At 58.8% G+C, this 18,329-nt stretch overlaps 1 protein-coding gene across 1 annotated transcript; it reads left to right on the top strand.

Annotated features, from left to right (window-relative positions):
• The first annotated feature begins 1,306 nt into the window (after positions 1-1,306).
• NPC1L1 (NPC1 like intracellular cholesterol transporter 1) lies at positions 1,307-17,258 on the top strand. Its single transcript, XM_021703710.1, has 19 exons — positions 1,307-1,468; positions 2,304-3,832; positions 5,668-5,768; positions 6,212-6,384; positions 6,523-6,651; positions 6,882-7,064; positions 7,526-7,640; positions 7,766-7,893; positions 8,282-8,419; positions 8,615-8,704; positions 13,444-13,634; positions 13,815-13,939; positions 14,392-14,518; positions 14,598-14,653; positions 15,378-15,528; positions 15,648-15,879; positions 15,967-16,080; positions 16,159-16,321; positions 16,792-17,258. The coding sequence occupies exons 1-19, from the start codon at positions 1,415-1,417 to the stop codon at positions 16,983-16,985; spliced, it is 3,993 nt and encodes a 1,330-aa protein (XP_021559385.1). The 5' UTR covers positions 1,307-1,414; the 3' UTR covers positions 16,986-17,258.
• The last annotated feature ends 1,071 nt before the right edge of the window (positions 17,259-18,329 follow it).

Below are 18,329 nucleotides of genomic sequence, written 5' to 3'. Positions count from 1 at the left end.
TACTGGCAGCAACTGGCCTCTGGCTCCAGGAGCTGGATCTGTTGCTCTGCAGGGCACGGCCCGGCGGGAAGCACACAGACTGTGGGGAGCACGTCCATCTTCTGCTCAGGGTCCAGCTGCTGCTTCAGCCTGGCTGAGTCTCCGCTAAGACCCCGGAGACCACACAGGCTTCTTTCCATCCCCTGGCTCATCCCCGCCCCCGCGCTGGGGCCATCTGGGATCACCTGTGATAAACTATGTGCAGTGAAATCCCCATCTCAGGATCTGCTTCAGGGGGAAGATCCTGGAGCGGGGACGGAAACCCTGAGTGGGGGCTGGAGTCTCCGCATGGGCCAGCCAGGTATATGGGGGCAGGGCCCAGAGGGGACTGGATGGTGACACACAGGCAGCCCTGGGCCCTTGACTCTTCTCCCCACCCGCGGCTGACTCAGAGCTGACTCAGGGTGGGCCTGATTGCCCCTCGGCTTCTGTCTTCCCTGGCACGTCTGGGGTGGCTCTTCTGAGTCAGGCCAGGGTCCATGAGACACAGGATCTGAGAGATAGCAGTTGCCTTGGGTAGGCGGCCACACAGAAGGTGCTCCCCGCAGGCTCCCTTATCAGCTCAGCCTTGGCGTGGGGGCCAAGGTCTGGTCCATCCGGTGATAGGGAGAGCCCAAGGGAGGGAGCAGAAGGCGAGTACCATGCACCTGTGCTGTTTGTGTGGGGCTCCCAGTTTCACTGCCCCTGCAGGGTTGGCAGGGACAGGCCTGGCCCGGGACAGGAGGGAGGGGGACAGGGTGGGAGAGCCGGGTGGGCAGAGGAGGCCCTGGCTCTCGCATCTGGGGTCTCTGGGCACTGTCAGGCCTCGGGGGGCTGATCTTCCCCCCCACCCAGAGGAGGAGATTTGTCAGTGGTCACTCCACCCCTAACTGTCCCCTCTGTTATCAGGTTGTTAGTATTAATTAACAACTGTTGCTAAGGTTGACAGTGCAAGGGTGTGTCCCAACCACAGCTGGCGTGGTCTCAAGAGAGGGCTGGGCAGAGAGGGGGTCTGAGGCTGGGCGGGGTGAGGGTGGGCAGGGTGGGGGCGGGGGGTTCGGAGGGCCAGCTCTTGCTTTGGGAAGTGGGCCAAGGGGAGATCCCAGCACCTCACCAGGAGGCTCATCGAGAGAGTGGGACAAAGGCAGGAGGGCAGGAGAAGGTGGATCATTAACTAGCTGGGAGCCCTGGGAGGTGTGAGGCTCAGCCCCATTGGTCCCAGCCGAGTCAGGCCAGGCTGTCCGTAACGGGGAGGCTGCCTAGCTGTGCACCCCCAGTTTCAGTGCATGAGCCACCCAGACAAGCACGGTGTGTCTCCAAGAGCCAGCCCTTGGCTGTCCCCGGCTGTCCCCGTGGCCTAGCCCCACTGCCCTCGGACCCCTTCCCCTGCACTGGGATGGCGGAGGCCGGCCTGAGGGGCTGGCTGCTGTGGGCACTGGTCCTGCACTTGGTGAGTGCGGGTGCTGGCGGCCCCTCCACCACCGCCTGCCTGGGGGGTGCTGTGCCGGGGGCTGCATGGCCGGAGAGGAGGGCCTGGAGTCTGAGGCGCTGGTCTGTGGACGGATGAGGGATCCCAGCTGGCCCCAGCAGGGGTGCGGGGTGGGGGTCCCGGGGACCGGGGATGAGGGAGCGCCTCCCATCGCTGGTGCGCCGTGGACGTCCTGGCCTGAGGCGGGAGCGCAGGGATGAGGGAGGGTCCTGTCCTGGGATGCTGTGGGGTGAGCTCAGGGGGATCACCTGACGAGGATTTAGCATCTGGAGGCCGGGGGAGTTCTGGGGCTCTTGCCTCGAGTTTCTCCGTCACTCGCACGTCCGGGAGGACCAAGCAGGTGAGGGCAGGGGAAGCTCTGCACAGAATCTCCAAGAGGGGCCCTGGGCCTCGGGGTGTGGGCTGCAGCTCCGGCAGACGGCGGGACCCTCGAAGCCACTGTGCCCCAAGGGCTCAGGGCCACTTGGACTCAGCCCCCGACCCGTCAGGGGCCACCGTGTCCCAGCAGGACCACGCCGCAGCCTCCAGGGGTCTCCCAGCCCACCCCGTTCTCCCCACCTGTCTCCTCACCCTCCGCCATGACCTTGCTAAATGCAGGTCTGCCCGGGCACCTCCCTCTCCAGTGACCCCCGCCACTCAGGATGACGGCCCGGCTGTGCCTGCCCACCTCTCCCTGGGTCGCCCAGCGGTGCACCCACGCGTGCCCCGGCCACGGGTCCTCCTGCCCGCACTGCCCGCCACCTCCCGAGGCGCTGCCTGGTGCTGGGGCCCGTGATGACGCCGCCCTGCCCCCTAGGCCCAGGGCGCGCTGTACACGCCGATCCACCAGCCCGGCTACTGCGCTTTCTACGACGAGTGTGGGAAGAACCCGGAGCTGTCCGGGGGCCTGGCCCCTCTGTCGAACGTGTCCTGCCTGTCCAACACGCCTGCCGTCCACATCACAGGCCACCACCTGGCCCTCCTCCAGCGCATCTGCCCCCGCCTCTACTCGGGCCCCACCACCACCTACGCCTGCTGCTCTCCTAAGCAGCTGGTGTCCCTGGAGGTGAGCCTGGCGGTCACCAAGGCCCTCCTCACCCGCTGCCCCGCCTGCACCGACAATTTCGTGAACCTACACTGCCACAACACCTGCAGCCCCGACCAGAGCCTCTTCATCAACGTGACCCGCGTGGCGGGGGGCGGGGGCGGCCGGGCCCAGGCCGTGGTGGCCTACGAGGCTTTCTACCAGAGCAGCTTCGCCCAGCGGACCTACGACTCCTGCAGCCGGGTGCGCATCCCCTCGGCCGCCACGCTGGCCGTGGGCACCATGTGCGGCGTCTACGGCTCCGCCCTCTGCAACGCTCAGCGCTGGCTCAATTTCCAGGGGGACACAGGGAACGGCCTGGCCCCCTTGGACATCACCTTCCACCTGCTGGAGCCGGGCCAGGCCCCCGGGAGCGGGATGCAGCCTCTGAGCACGGACATCAGGCCCTGCAACGAGTCCCAGGGGAACGGCACGGCCGCCTGCTCCTGCCAGGACTGCGCCGCATCCTGCCCGGTCATCGCCCGGCCCCAGGCCCTGGACGCCACCTTCTACCTGGGCCGGATGGCGGGAGGGCTGGCCCTCGTCGTCATCCTCTGCTCTGCACTCGCCCTGCTCACCACCTTCCTGGTGGGGACCCGCCTGGCCTCGGCCCGCCACCAGGACAAGATGCCGGACCCCAAGGCGGGCGTAAGCCTGTCTGACAGACTCAGCCTCTCCACCCACACCGTCCTTAGCCAGTGCTTCCAGGGCTGGGGCACGTGGGTGGCCTCGTGGCCGCTGACCATCCTCTTCCTGTGCATCGCCGTGGTGGTGGCCTTGTCGGGAGGCCTGGCCTTTGTGGAGCTGACCACGGACCCCGTGGAGCTGTGGTCGGCCCCCAGCAGCCAAGCCCGCAGTGAGAAGGCGTTCCACGACCAGCATTTCGACCCCTTCTTCCGGACCAACCAGGTGATCCTGAGGGCCCCCAGCCAGCCCAGCTACCACTACGACTCCCTGCTGCTTGGGCCCAAGAACTTCAGCGGGATCCTGGTCTCGGACATCCTGCTGGAGCTGCTGCACCTGCAGGAGACGCTGCAGCACCTGCAGGTGTGGTCGCCCGCGGAGCAGCGCAACATCTCGCTGCAGGACATCTGCTTCGCGCCCCTCAACCCGCGCAACGCCAGTCTCTCCGACTGCTGCGTCAACAGCCTCCTGCAGTATTTCCAGAACAACCGCACGCGCTTGCTGCTCACGGCCAACCAGACGCTCATGGGGCAGACCTCCCAGGTGGACTGGAGGGACCACTTCCTCTACTGCGCCAAGTGAGTGCCCCGCGGCCCGCTCCAGCCGGGGCTGCCGTGGGCGCCAGGGCTCCCGCGTGGCTCCGCGTCTCGGTGTCTCGGTCTCGGGCTGCACCACGCCCTCCCCCCCGCCAAGCCTCCCCACGGGCCCCACTCGCTGGCGCAGATTCGCGCGGGGCCATCTCGGCCTCCCCGGTTCCGACTCCACTCGGACTCAGCAGCGGCACCCTTGCATGTCCTTGCTGTGTGTGTTACAGAGCAATGGGATGGCCCCACACGTGGTGGGCTTCTGTGCGGGCCCCTCAGGCCAGCAGGGTGCCCCGCGAGGTGCTCTCGGGCCAGGGCAGGGGCTGGGGCTCGCCTCAGGCTCCACGCGCCTGGGCTGGGTGCCCCCTGTGCAGGAGGCGGCCACGCAGCCTGGTGCTTTCTGGGTTCGGTCCCCAGCGGCCTCCGCTCTGCCGCGGTGTGGGCCAGGATCCTAACGAGGCCTCTGGGCCTTGGGGCTGGGAGTGAGGACTCCCAGGCCACCACGGCCTGGAGGGCAGCAGGTGGGCAGGCAGTGGCCGAGGCTCTCGGAGGCTGCAGCAGGCAGAGGTCCTCAGCGTCTGGAGAGACCCAGGTCCCCACAGAGCTCTAGATAGATAGAACACAGGTTCTATCTACTGACACCTCCCACACGAGAAAGCAAAACTGAGAAATGAGAAAAGCTGTATTAGTTCTTTACAAATCACAGCAATGAGCCCATTGCATGCCCACAGAGGTAGCATAGTGTCTCGCTTAATAGAAGACAGCTGGATCCTGGCATCTGCGTGTGGTCTGTCGGTTGGAGGCAAGTGAGAACACTTGGCCTCGCCCCTGTGTGGCCAGACGAGGGAGGCGTGTTGCGACAGCCTTCGACATACCTGGGGTTAGTTTTGATACCACGCCAGTCAGCGGTGGTTGTCTTCTAGATGTTAGTTGCAATATGGAGTCTGAAGCCATGTTGGTAAACCGTCTGTACCCCTTATATCCGAGGGCAAATGAGGGGGGAAAGGCAAAAAGCATCGTGGTGTTACCATGAAAATAAGTTTGGCCTTGCAGACCCTGGGCCCTGACGCCACACTGAGAACCACTGGATTAGAGGAGAGAGACCCAGGGCTCTGCCCCTCGGGGAAGCCCATGGTTTGGGCCACTTCCCAGAGTTTGTGCCTCGGCCCCAGCTGGCCCTCAGAACTAGCAGGTCAGGCAGGAAGCTCTGGTCCCAGGTCTAGTCCTCATGTTGGCTTTATTTTGATTTTGGATGCTCACAACGGCTATTGGGTGGACTGTTGATCCCCATTCGAGCAGGAAGACGGGCCCAGGGGTGTAGTGAGCTGCTCCAGGTCACAGGGAAACCAGCACGCCCAAGACAGCTGGTGACCGACGTGGTCACTCGCAAAGAGCACTTTGTCCAGGTGCCCAAGGTGTGCTTGCAGGAAGGCTCAGTAGAGACGTGCCCGAGGTGCCGGGCTGCTCACCTGTCCACAGAAAGAAGGATCTGAACTCAGGGCCTGGAGGGTTCCAGGCCGGCGAGGGAAGAGGTTGAGCAGCTCGAGGCCCAGGCAGCTGTCTTGTGCTGACTCCAGGGGCGAAGTCCTGGCGTCCCCCAGGGGGCCGTGTATGTGATGCCCACCCACCTCGTCTGGGCTGCGGCCCTGAGCCCGGGGCCTCGGGCAGGTGTGCGGGGAGAGGGCCCACTGTGGGTTGGGCCGCACGAAATCCTGTTGAGAGAAATGGTTCTGACCCTGGGGTCAGGTGCTGGTGCTAACAGCCTGGGGCTGGATGCCGGGCCTGGCAATGGGCACAGGGCCAGGAAAGGTCCTTCCTTCTGTCCCCAGTGCCCCGCTCACCTTCAAGGATGGCACGGCCCTAGGCCTGAGCTGCATGGCTGACTACGGGGGCCCGGTCTTCCCCTTCCTGGCCGTGGGGGGCTACAAAGGTAAGCCGGTGGCCCCAGGGGAGGCCAGCAAGGGGGCAGTATGGGGCAGGGGCAGTGGCAGGAGGGAATAGTGATGGGCTCTTGCTGCTTGGGGGTGGCCAGGTTTGGCGGGGGCTGGCGGGGGCTGGCGGGGGCCGCAGACCTGCCATCTCCTTCAGCTTCTCCCAGCCTGCTCAGGTCCTCTGGTCTGTGCCTGGGTTCACAGGCCCTGCCATTGGCTGAGGAAGGGAAGTCGGGGGGAGGGGTTAGACAATGACTTGGATAGGAAGGTTGGCGAGGGGAGCAGGGGTGAGGCTGGAGTGGGGGAGGGGAGCAGGGGTGGGGCGGGGGGGGGGAGGGGAGCAGGGATGGGGCTGGGGTTCGGGGGGAGGCAGGGATGGGGCTGGAGTCGGGGAGGGGAGCAGGGGTGAGGAAGGAGGGTGGCTGAGCATTTCTCATCCCAGGGAAGGACTACTCTGAGGCAGAGGCCCTGATCATGACCTTCTCCCTCAACAACTATGCCCCTGGGGACCCCCGGCTGGCGCAGGTCAAGCTCTGGGAGGCGGCCTTCTTGGAGCACGTGAAAGCCTTCCAGCAGCGTTCAGCTGGCAGGTTCCAGGTCGCATTCATGGCGGAGGTAGGTTTCAGGGTCCCTGGCTCTGCGGGGGGGGGGAGGGCCCCGGTGGGGGGCCTCGGGTGGGTTCCTCCCCCTCCCGCAGCCCCGCTGGGACTCAGGGAGCCCCTGGGTCAGTGCTGTTGGGCTGTGCATCCACAGCGCTCCCTGGAGGACGAGATCAACCGCACCACGGCCCAGGACCTGCCCATCTTTGGGGTCAGCTACATCGTCATCTTCCTGTACATCTCCCTGGCCCTGGGCAGATACTCCAGCTGGCGCCGAGTGCTGGTGAGAATTCGGGGGGCGGGGGCACGGCGGGGTGGCTTGTCCGGACATCTGGAACCTTCCCCGCAGGGGCTCCCCAAGGGGTAATGCTTCTTGGGGGTGTCCTGCCCTCGGACAGGCCGCCCTGGAGCAGACGCAGAGCTGAGCTTTAGAACACCCCACAAGGCGTGCTGTGGGAGAGGCGCAGGCTCCCGTGGGGTGCAGCCCGGAGGCTGAGCCTGGTTCCATTGCAGGTGGACTCCAAGGTCACGCTGGGCCTGGGCGGGGTGGCGGTGGTGCTGGGAGCAGTCACGGCGGCCATGGGCTTCTTCTCCTACCTGGGCGTGCCCTCCTCCCTGGTGATCCTTCAGGTGGTGCCTTTCCTGGTGCTTGCCGTGGGGGCCGACAACATCTTCATCTTTGTTCTGGAGTACCAGGTAAGAGGGCGGGGGGGTCTCCCCCTCTCGCTGGGACGGCCCTGCACCCCCCGGGCTTCTGGCCAGCTCTGCTCGTGCATGCACGTCCCAGGTTCCTGTAGAGATTGGAAGGTTCCGGGTCATCTTCATAGCGCGTGTGTCCCCTGCACTCCCTCTCCCTCGGGCCGTCATGCCCTCTATGAGGGTCACAGCCTCCTCCGGGGCATGCCACGGACGCACAGTCCAAGTTGATTTAGGCTCTCCTGTCGGTGGACATTGAGGGACCCGGGGATATGTTGGAATAAGCAGGCTATGGACATCCCCAAACGCGCCAAGCATGTCTCTGGGCTAGACCCCGTGAAGTGGACGAGGCAGAGAGCAGAGCGTTCGCAGGGTCTGCTCCTGACGGGGGTGAGCACGGGCACGGGCCAGCTCCCTGCCCATGGCTGGCTCTGGACCCTGTCCCTGATGTCCCCACTCAGAGGCTGCCTCGGAGGCCCGGAGAGCGGCGAGAGGAGCACATTGGCCGTGCGCTGGGCAGAGTGGCCCCCAGCATGCTGCTCTGCAGCCTGTCTGAGGCCATCTGCTTCTTTCTCGGTGAGCCTGGGCAGCCCCTCCCCGCCAGGCCGCAGGAGGGCTGGGGGCACTGGGTGTGGGCAGCCCCCTTCCCTCCACTGCTCTGAGCAGACGCCTCGCCCTGAGACTCACCCCTGCACCCCCAGGGGCCTTGACCCCCATGCCAGCTGTGAGAACTTTTGCCCTGACCTCCGGCTTTGCGATCGTCCTTGACTTCCTGCTCCAGGTGTCCGCCTTCGTGGCCCTGTTTTCTCTGGACAGCAGGAGGCAGGAGGTAGGGGTGGTGCAGGACCCAGGGCCCTGCCCGGCCTCATCTCTGCGGGGATGGGGGGCAGGGCTCAGAGAGTGGGGCTGGATGCAGGGACAGCGTGCTGGGATGTGTGGGCCACGAAGCCCCCAGGGCCCCAGAGAAAAGGTGATTTAGGGGAATATGATCAAACCTGCAAAGTACAAAAGGTCGAGAAAAAAATGGAAGTGAGATGTTGACGGGGAGCTAGCGTTTCTGTGACAGTGCAAAGTTTAGAGGTGTTTCATCAAGATAGAAAAACAAACAACACAGCACTCTGGCACGTCCCCTTGTGAGGCACTTCCGCGGGGGGCGGTGGGGGGAGGCAGTGCCCAGGGCTGCTTTGGGGCCACCCGGAGGGACTGCTTCCCTCTAGGCCTCCCGGTTGGATGTCTGCCCCTGCATTGGCGCCCCGAAGCTGCCCCCACCTGACCAAAGCGAGGGGCTCCTGCTCCGATTCTTCTGGAAGTTCTATGTCCCACTCCTGCTGCACCGGGTCACGCGCGTGGTCGTGGTGAGTGGGGCGGAAGGCACGGCTTGGGGGTCCTCCACCCCTGGGGCAGCGGCAGTGGGAGGGTCTGCTCAGCCTGGCACCTGGTCCTGCCTGCCTGCGAAGGGGTCGACAGCTTGCCCGGGCCCCGGGACTCAAGCACAGGGGCAGCTGGGATTCAAGTCTGCCCAGCTCCAGAATATCCCCCTCCCTCCTCAGCCGCTGCTGTTCATGGGCCTGTTTGGAGTGGGGCTCTATTTCATGTGCCACATCAGCGTGGGACTGGATCAGGAGCTGGCCCTGCCCAAGGTGAGCCGTGCCTGGTGACCTCTAGTTAGTGGCCTCACTCCCCTGGGGTTCAGGAGGGTCAGCACACACGGCTGGTGCAGGGCAGGGGCCAGGGGCTTGGCGGGCGGTACAGGGCTGTTCACGGTGCTGACCTGGGGAGGGAAGCTGAATCAGTTCATGAATGCCCAGGCCCCATGGGGCTCTGTGGAAGGCAAGACCTCTGTGGCTGGAGGAGTTGGAGAGCCTTGTGGGTGGAAGAGAGGTGTGAGGGGCTGGAGCACGTGTAGGATCTGAGGAGGACGGCATCGAGGATGATCCCACCTGCCTATGGACCCCCACCGACCCCCCTGTGGTCCCCCCACGCTGGTGCCCACCGTCTCCTCTCCGTCCCTGTGGATTGGACGCCTCGCAGCACCTCCCAGAACGGGAACCCTACCGTGTGTCCTGTGGGTGTGGCTCACTCCACTCAGCACCGCGTCCTCCGGGTTCATCCACGCTGGAGTAGGTGTCAGGGTGTCCTTCCTCTTCCAGGCTGAGGATTTTCATACACATACCCCACATTTTGTTTATCCATCATTTGTCTGCTATGGACACGGGATCCTTCTGGGTCTGAGCGGCTGGGAATGAGGGTGCCGTGAACACGGGCGCACCTCTGTCTCTTCCAGAACCTGCTTTTGGATGTGTTCCCAGAGGTGGAACTGCTGGATCAGATCATAATTCTAATTTTAGTTTTTTGAGGACCCCCATACTGTTTTCCACGCAGCTGTTCTGTTTTATGATCCCTTCTATGGCTCTCTAGGGGTCCGATGTCTCCCTGTCCACGCCAACACTTGTTGTTTCTGGCTTTTTTCTTTTTCCGTTTCAATGGCAGCTGTCCTGACGGGTGTGAAGTGGCATCTCAGTGAGGTTTTGATCTGCTTTCCCTGATGAGCAGTGATGTCGAGCGTCTTTTCATGCGCTCATTGGCCATTTGTGTGTCTTCTTTGGAGAAATGTCTGTTCAAGTGTTTTGCCCATTTTTGAAACAGTTTGCTTTTTTGTTGTTGTTGTTGTTTTGTTTCTTTGTTGAATTTTGGGAGTTCTCTAGATATTCTGGGTAGTAATCCCTTATCAGATACATGATTTGCAGATTTTTCTTCATTTCTATTGGTTGCCTTTCTACTCTATCGGTAGTGTGCTCTGATAAACAAAAGTTTTTAAGTTTTGTGGTGCCTGGCTGGCTTAGTGGGAAGAGCATGTGACTCTTGATCTCAGGTCATGAGTTCAGGCCCCACGTTGGGTGTAGCAATGACTTAAAAATAAAATCTTTAAAAAAAAGTTTTCATTTTCATCAAGTACAATTTGCCTATTTTCCTGTTTGTTAACTGGGCTTTTGGTGTCATTCAAGAAATCATCACCAAATCCAGTATCTTGAAGCTTTTCTCCTGTGTTTCCTCTAAGGGTATTACAAATTCAATAAGTGTTAGATCCATTTTGAGTTAATTTTGTACATAGTTATGTATATTTTTTTCTTTCCTTTTTTTTTTAAGATTTTATTTATTTATTTGACAGAGACAGAGATAGCGAGAGCAGGAACACAAGCAGTGGGACTGGGAGAGGGAGAAGCAGGCTTCCCCTCGAGGAGGGAGCCCGATGTGGGACTCGATCCCAGGACCCTGGGATCATGACCTGAGCCGAAGGCAGACGCTTAACGACTGAGCCACCCAGGCACCCTCTTTCCTTTTTTTTTTTTTTTTTTTTTTTATAAAGATTTTATTTATTTATTTGAGACAGAGAGAATGAGAGAGAGAGAGCACATGAGAGGGGGGAGGGTCAGAGGCAGAAGCAGGCTCCCTGCTGAGCAGGGAGCCCGATGCGGGACTCGATCCCGGGACTCCAGGATCATGACCTGAGCCGAAGGCAGTCGCTTAACCAACTGAGCCACCCAGGTGCCCTCCTTTTTTTTTTTTAAGTAGGCTCCAAACCCAGTGTGGAACCCAGCATGGGGCTTGAACTCATAACCCTGAGATCAAGACCTGACCTGAGGTCAAGAGTCAGATGCTCAACTGACCAAGCCACCCAGGTGCCCCATAGTTGTGTATAATTTTTTTATTGTGATTATATTTTTAATGTAAAAAATTATCATACCTGTGTCACAAACACTTCCTTATATAATTGTTTTTCTCCTAGATTGCATAGTCACTTCATTATCTGACTAGAATGAGGCACACAGAAATCAAAGCAAGTTTTACATTAGTAAAAGTTAATTACAGAAGAAAATGTACTTACATAAATGAGATAACACATTAAAAAGAGTATATATCTATATTTGTAAAGAGATATAGATATTTTGATAATCATTTAATAGCATATAACCAAAATTATGTATATGTAATTATATACATATATATAACATATATGTATATATTAATTTTTTTTAAATTTAAGGTCAATTTGGTTAATATACAGTGTATTATTAGTTTCAGAGGTAGAGTTCAGTGATTCATCAGTTGCATATGATACCCAGTGCTCATTATATCACATGCCCTTCTTAATGCCTATTACCCAGTTACTCCATCACCCCACCCACCTCCCTTCCAGCAACCCTCAGTTTGATTTCTAGAGTTAAGAGTCTCTTATGGTTTGTCTCCCTCTCTGATTTCATCTTGTTTTATTTTTCGCTCCCTTCCCCCGTGATCCTTTGTTTTGTTTCTTATAATCCACATATGAGTGAGATCATATGGTATTTGTCTTTCTCTGATTGACTTACTTCATTTAGCATAATATCCTCCAGTTCCATCCATGTTGTTGCAAGTGGTAAGATTTCGTTCTTTTTGATGGCTGCATAATATTCCATTGTATGTATGTACCACATCTTCTTTATCCATTCATCTGTCGAAGGACATCTGAGCTCTTTCCACAGTCTGGCTCTTGTAGACATTGCTGCTGTAGTTGTGTATATTTTTGAAGGTCCAACTTCACTCTTTTTTGTGTGGATGTCCCATTGTCCCAGCACCATCTGTTGAGGAGACTTCCTTTCCCCACTGAATGGCCTGGGCTCCTTTGTCAAATTCCATGTCGCCATATATGCCTGGGTTTATGTCTGGGCTTGCTCTTCCATTTGGTTGGTCTGTGTGTCTGTCTTCGTGTTGGCACCTCACTGCTTTGATTACTGTATTTTTGTGGCAAGTTTTGAAATCAGGAAATGTGAGTCCTCCAACTTTTTAAAAAATTTTATTTATTTATTTATTTGAGAGAGAGCGAGTGAGTGTGGGGAAGAGCAGAGGGAGAGGGAGAATCCCAAGCGGAGTGCCCATTGAGTGTGGAGCCCAATGGAGGGCTGGATCCCACGACCCTGAGATCACGACCTGAGCCAAAATCAAGAGTTGGACTCCCAACTGACTGAGCCACCCAGGCGCCCTGAGTCCTCCAACTTTATTCTTCTTTTAAAGATTGTTTGGGCTATTTGGAGTCCCTTGTGGATTTTAGGATGGATTTTTCTATTTCTGCAAGAAAGGTCATTGGGATCTGGATAGGATTGCACTGAATCTGGAGACTCTCTAGCGGACAATAATCAGTTTTCTTGCCCACGAACGCAGATGTCTTCCTGCTTATTTGTGTGTTCTTTAATTTCTTTCGGCGATGCTGTGTGGTTGGCAGCGTGTAGTCCATTCACCCCTTGGGTGACATTAATTCCTAAGTACCTTATTCTTTTTATGCTATTGTAACTAGGCTTTCCCTAGTTTCCTGTTTGGGTTAGTCAGTGCTCGTGTATAGAAATGCAACTGATTTTTATGTGTTGATCTTGTAACTTGCAACCTTGCTCAATTTATTTACTTGTTTTAAGGGGTTTGGGGTGGAATTTTAGAGTTTCATGTATGTAAGATTATGTAATCTATGACCAGAATTTTTCATGTAGTCCTCGTACTTTCCAGCTCCAAAATTCCTTTCTGGATTCTGTTTTATGTTTTCTATTGGTTGATCATTCCATTTTGTCCATACTTTCTTTTCTTGGCTTTGTCTGGATGCCCTTTGAGCATCCCTAAGGCAGGTGTTTTAAAGTGTCTGTCTGATGAGTGTCTGGGATGGTTGTTGTTGAGAAATGTTGAGTCTTATCGTGTCTGATCTCTAAAGATCAGATTCTCCCCCTTCCCAGGGGGTTTGCTTTAAAAAAAGAAATGTGATTGTTGCTGGTGTCTCTGTCCTGGAGATTAGCCTGAGGCATAAAATTAAAGACTTATCAGATCTTTTCTGAGCCTGAGCCTTTCCCCGGTACCGTAACGTGCGGTGACTTCTTTTGTATTTGTGATTGCTTCTGAATGTCCCATTCCTTCTACGTCTGCCTGCCAAAAGGGGGAAAAGGGAAAACATGGCGAGGAAAATTAATAAACCTGTCACTAGTCACTTAAACATCTCAGCAGGCGTGCCAGCTTGAGGAGGGGGCTGACGGCAGCAGCCCGACTCTGCACCACTGAGATCGGAGCAGTGCTCAGCAATCAGAGTGCAAACCCATGATCTTTAGGGGCCGGGGTCCTCCTGTCCCACGCTGGGCCCCATAAGCTGCGTGCAAAGTGCCTGCGTGTGGCCGGGCAGCCGGTACCATGCTGAGAGCTGAAGGCGATTGGCATTGACCACTATTCAGCTTCCGGGCCTTTCCCTGGGAGCTGCAAGCTCTCGGCAGACCCCAGAGCTCCAAACTATGTCTATCAGACAGGTGCTTCTGGCGCAGGGGTGTCCAGGTGGGGGGATGGATGCCTGGTACCTTCTACTCCGTCTTCTCAGGACTCATACCTGCTGGACTATTTCTTCAATCTGAACCGCTACTTTGAGGTGGGGGCTCCAGTCTACTTTGTCACCACGGGGGGCTACAACTTCTCCAGCGAGGCGGGTATGAATGCCATTTGCTCTAGCGCGGGATGCGACAGCTACTCCTTAACCCAGAAGATACAGTATGCCACCGAGTTCCCCGAGGAGTGAGTGCCCCAGCCAAGCCCTGTCTGTGCCCCCCACCCCCCCTTCCGGACTCCTTGACCTCACCCACCTGTCCTCCGCTGCCCTGTGCCTGGGGAGGAGGGGGGCGGGCCCCGGGAAGGACTCACTGCCTGCCCAGCAGGTCCTGCCCCCCCCCCAGCGTCCTCTCCCCTGACCCTCAGGTCTTACCTGGCCATCCCCGCCTCCTCCTGGGTGGATGACTTCATCGACTGGCTGACGCCATCCTCCTGCTGCCGCCTTTATACCTTTGGTGCTCATAAAGGCGAATTCTGCCCCTCGACCGTCAGTGAGTCAGGGCCTCTGGGGGCTCCCGGCCTACCACAGCTTGGGGAAACTGAGGCAAGCGAGGGGAGCATGGCTAGGCCCTCTTAGCCCCTCCCGCACTCTCGCAGGGTCAGTGAGGGTGGGGGCACAGGCTTGGGGCACGTGTGGGGGTGAGCACCCCCCGAGTTGTGATCTCACGGGTGGTGGAAGGGGGAGAGCCGAGTGTAGCATGTGGCTCTGGCCCCAGAGTAGCTGCATTTGTCAGTGGAGTGGGGAGGCCGAAGGGGGCATTTCTTTGCCCTACACTTGGCTTCCTCACCTGCTATAGTTGCTGGTGGTTTCCATGACCTAGAGGGGAACCCCTCCTCCTCCAGAGCGCACGTGCCACACGCGTGCTGCATGTTTTGGGGGCGGCAGTGCCTGGGGACCTGGATGGGGATGGAGGGCTGCCCAGAGCCCCCGCTGTCTTTGCAGACTCCCTGGCCTGCTTGAAGAACTGCATGAACTTCACACTGGGCCCTATCCGGCCCTCAGAGGAGCAGTTTCGCAAGTACCTTCCCTGGTTCCTCAGTGACCCGCCCAACATCCAGTGTCCCAAAGGGTAAGCCTGGGGTGGAAAGCACAGACGGTCTGCGAGGGTGGCCGAGGTCCCTGATTAAGCCTTTGCTCCGGCCTTGCAGGGGATTGGCCGCGTATAACACCTCCGTGCATTTGGGACCCAATGGCCAGATTTTAGGTAAGTGTGGCCTCACCCGGCAGGGAAGGTCAGAGTTAGCTGCCCTGGGGGTCACCACAAGGCCCGGGGAAGAGCCTCTCAATCTGCAATCTTCTCCCCTTCCTCCTTCATGGGGAGTCTTCCACCTGCCCTGGCTCTGTCCTCAGAGGCTATGTTACCCAGTTCCCCGTTCTCAGACTTCACCCCTCTGCCCTGCTTCCTTCTCCCCACCCCCAAATCCTCAGTCAGCGAGACACTCTTGGGCTCTTCCAGGGCTGGGGGGTCAGCCACACTCCTTACTCACATGCACAAATCACCACAGATGTGGGCAGCTGGCTAAGCGGATGACGATTGCCCCTGCCCTGCGGACACCCTATCAGCTGAACCACTCCTGCATTTCTGTCTCCCCTTCTGGACCTTCCCTCTAGGAAGATGCACATTGGAAAAGTAATTGACTTAATTTGAAAAATCCAATGCGTGTTTTGAAACCCTAGAGCACAGCATCTGGGTTTATCTGGGCAGTGTCTTTAGGGTGCACCCGGCAGAGGCAGGCTGGGCCCGCGGCTCCCGCGGGGGTAGGACCGCCTGCAGGGCTGCAGTGTGAACCCCGCTTGCTCACAACGGAATATTCCATCGGGGTGGCCTCCCAACCCTGATCGCAGTCGGGTGTGCCCAGGGTCTGAGGGTGCCTGCAGCAGACTCTGACCTTGCCCTTCCTCTGTTCCTCTTCCCCCCGCGGGCGCAGCCTCGCGGTTCATGGCCTACCACAAGCCGCTGCGGAACTCGCAGGATTACACGGAAGCTCTGCGGGCGTCACGCGCGCTGGCGGCCAACATCACTGCCTACCTGCGGCAGGTGCCGGGCACCGACCCGGCCTTCGAGGTTTTCCCCTACACGTGAGGCCCGGCGGCGGGGGCGGCAGGGGCGGCGGGAGCGGAGAGGGTCCCCGGGGCGCTCCGAGCCCGACACGGGAGGCCACGCGCCCCAGCGGTGACAGCGCTCCGCCCCCCCGCAGGATCACCAACGTGTTCTACGAGCAGTACTTGAACGTGGTCCCCGAGGGCCTCTTCATGCTGGCCATCTGCCTGCTGCCCACCTTCATCGTCTGCTGCCTGCTGCTGGGCATGGACCTGCGCTCGGGCCTCCTCAACCTGTTCTCCATCATCATGATCCTCGTGGACACTGTGGGCTTCATGGCCCTGTGGGGCATCAGCTACAACGCCGTGTCCCTCATCAACCTGGTCACGGTAACCCGTCCTCACCCGACACTCTGCTGCCTTCCGGAGACCCCGCGCTCCGGCCCTTGCACGCCTAACGCTCCTCTCTGCCCCCAGGCGGTGGGCATCTCCGTGGAGTTCGTGTCGCACATCACCCGCGCTTTTGCCGTCAGCACCCAGCCCACCCGGCTGGAGAGGGCCAAGGAGGCCACCGTCTTCATGGGCAGCGCGGTGAGTGGGCCCGCCGCCCCCCTACCCCCCTCCGCCCGCCGCCCCGTGCCCGGCCTCACGCCTGCCTGTGACCCCCAGGTGTTCGCTGGCGTGGCCATGACCAACCTGCCCGGCATCCTCGTCCTGGGCCTGGCCAAGGCGCAGCTCATCCAGATCTTCTTCTTCCGCCTCAACCTCCTCATCACCGTGCTGGGCCTTCTGCACGGCCTGGTCTTCCTGCCAGTAGTCCTCAGCTACCTGGGTGAGTGCCCAGGCGCCTGCGCATGGGGGCAGGGCCTTCCGCACTCCTGAACCCAGCAGGGCCCCTCCCACACAGCGGCCCCGCCCCCTGCACCAGGCAGTCCCATCCCAGCAGGGCGCCTTCCACACAGCGGCCCCGCCCCCTGCACCCCCAAGTCCCAGCCCAGCAGGGCCCCTCCCACACAGCGGCCCCGCCCCCTGCACCCTCAGTCCCAGCCCAGCAGGGCCCCTCCCACACAGCCGGCCCCGCCCCTCCTATCGCCCCCCACATCTGTCTTGCAGAGCAGATACCCGCCTGCCTGGGAACCCCTCTCTCCTTTCTTCCTGGAACGTCCGGTGGCAGCCCCCAGCAAGCCCTCCTTGCTAAGAGAGGCTGCTCCTCCTCCCGCTGACAGACTCAGGGCAGGGAGGAGCCTCGGTCCCAGCACATGGCCGCCCTGACCGCGGTCCTCTGTGGCTGTTCCCCTGCAGGGCCTGATGTCAACGGGGCTCTAGTGCTGGAGCAGAAGCAGATGGAAGAGGCTGCCAGGGCCAGGATGGCCTCCTGCCCGAGCCACCCGGGCGCGACGTCCACGGCCAGCAGCACCTACGTCAACTACGGCTTCGAACATCCCGCCAAGAGTGGCCTTGACAGTTCTCTGCCCCGCAGTGGACACGAGTTCTGATGACACCGCGGGCCACTCGGGTTCCCTTCACCTGTCCTCCCCACAGGGTCTGGGAGAGGCTGTCCCCACGGGGGTGCCTGTGGTGGGAACTTCTCTGGCCACCGGGTTGTACCCAGGAGGATATGATTATGCTGAAGGTGGCAAGTGGCAGCATGGGGGTGACCTGTTCCTGTCTCTCGAACTTGGCGTGTGTCTTCCTCCTGCAAGTTTTTAAACTTTAATTCCATATATCTATATGTAAACAATATATAGTATTATTTCACATTTTAAAATGTTTCATAAATGGAATCATACTTGGCGTCCGCTTTTGCAGCGCGTTTCCCAGGCTACACACGTTAGATTTATTCACGGGGGACCCGTAGACCTTGCCCAGTAGTCGCAGTGGCCCCACTGGATTCCCCTATGTGAACCAACACAGTGGTTTTATCTCTTCCTCTGCTGGTGGGCACAATGCCCCCAATTACTTTTCCACTACACCTCGATAATCACTCTTATGGAATTCCCAAATCCCCAAATCTCTGAAAATCTAGTTTGTCTTCTTTTTCCTTTGCTAGTTTGGGACAAACTCATTTGGTGGCAAAAAGTGACCAGACAGGATGTGTCTATTTATATGCTTCATGAATGGGGTATTTATGCCCTTTGCTGTCCTTGATGGCAGTGGCCAGATATTCAGGCACATTGATGAGTCTGATTACATTGTGTGCAGGCGCAGGCCCTGATGGGGTGTATGATCTAAAACAGCGTAAGCATCGTATTACTTTTCTAAAAACCTAATTCCTGAACTTGATCTCGCCTATGGGATTTCAGGTACAGAGCAGGAGCCTCTATGAGGCTCAGCATGTATTTACAGGTCTCCTGGTGTATATGCGGGAGAGCTACCTGGAGGCGGTGTTGGCGAGGTAATGTACGGGTAGAGACAAAGCGAATCCCCAGAGCTGCTCCCCTCTTCACACCCCCACCAGCAGCGGATGAGGGGGCCTCCCTCCCTGGACCAACACCAACACAGTACATCCCACTTGCTCTTTTTTTTTTTTTTTAAGATTATTTATTTGAGAGAGAGAGAATGAGAGACAGAGAGCATGAGGGGGGGAGGGTCAGAGGGAGAAGCAGACCCCCTGCTGAGCAGGGAGCCCGATGCGGGACTCGATCCCGGGACTCCAGGATCGTGACCTGAGCCGAGGGCAGTCGCTTAACCAACTGAGCCACCCAGGCGCCCCACAGGAGTCCTTTTTTAAAAAATACTTTATTTATTTACTTAGAGAGCTCATGAGAGGGGGGAGGGTCAGAGGGAGAAGCAGACTCCCCGCCGAGCAGGGAGCCCGATGCGGGACTCGATCCCGGGAC

This window comes from Neomonachus schauinslandi, chromosome 12 (assembly GCF_002201575.2).
Source record: "Neomonachus schauinslandi chromosome 12, ASM220157v2, whole genome shotgun sequence".
NCBI lineage: Eukaryota > Metazoa > Chordata > Mammalia > Carnivora > Phocidae > Neomonachus > Neomonachus schauinslandi.
The sequence above is the reverse complement of the archived record's forward strand: the minus strand, read 5'-3'. Positions and strand labels throughout refer to the sequence as shown.

What these genes read in the sequence shown, in the direction of transcription:
- NPC1L1 (XM_021703710.1), top strand. Translation starts at nt 1,415, where the DNA reads ATGGCGGAGGCCGGCCTGAGGGGCTGGCTGCTGTGGGCACTGGTCCTG. An exon ending in GGGCACTGGTCCTGCACTTG is followed by an intron (nt 1,469 to 2,303) that starts GTGAGTGCGGGT and finishes CCTGCCCCCTAG; the next exon opens with GCCCAGGGCGCGCTGTACAC. An exon ending in TCTTTGTTCTGGAGTACCAG is followed by an intron (nt 7,065 to 7,525) that starts GTAAGAGGGCGG and finishes GTCCCCACTCAG; the next exon opens with AGGCTGCCTCGGAGGCCCGG.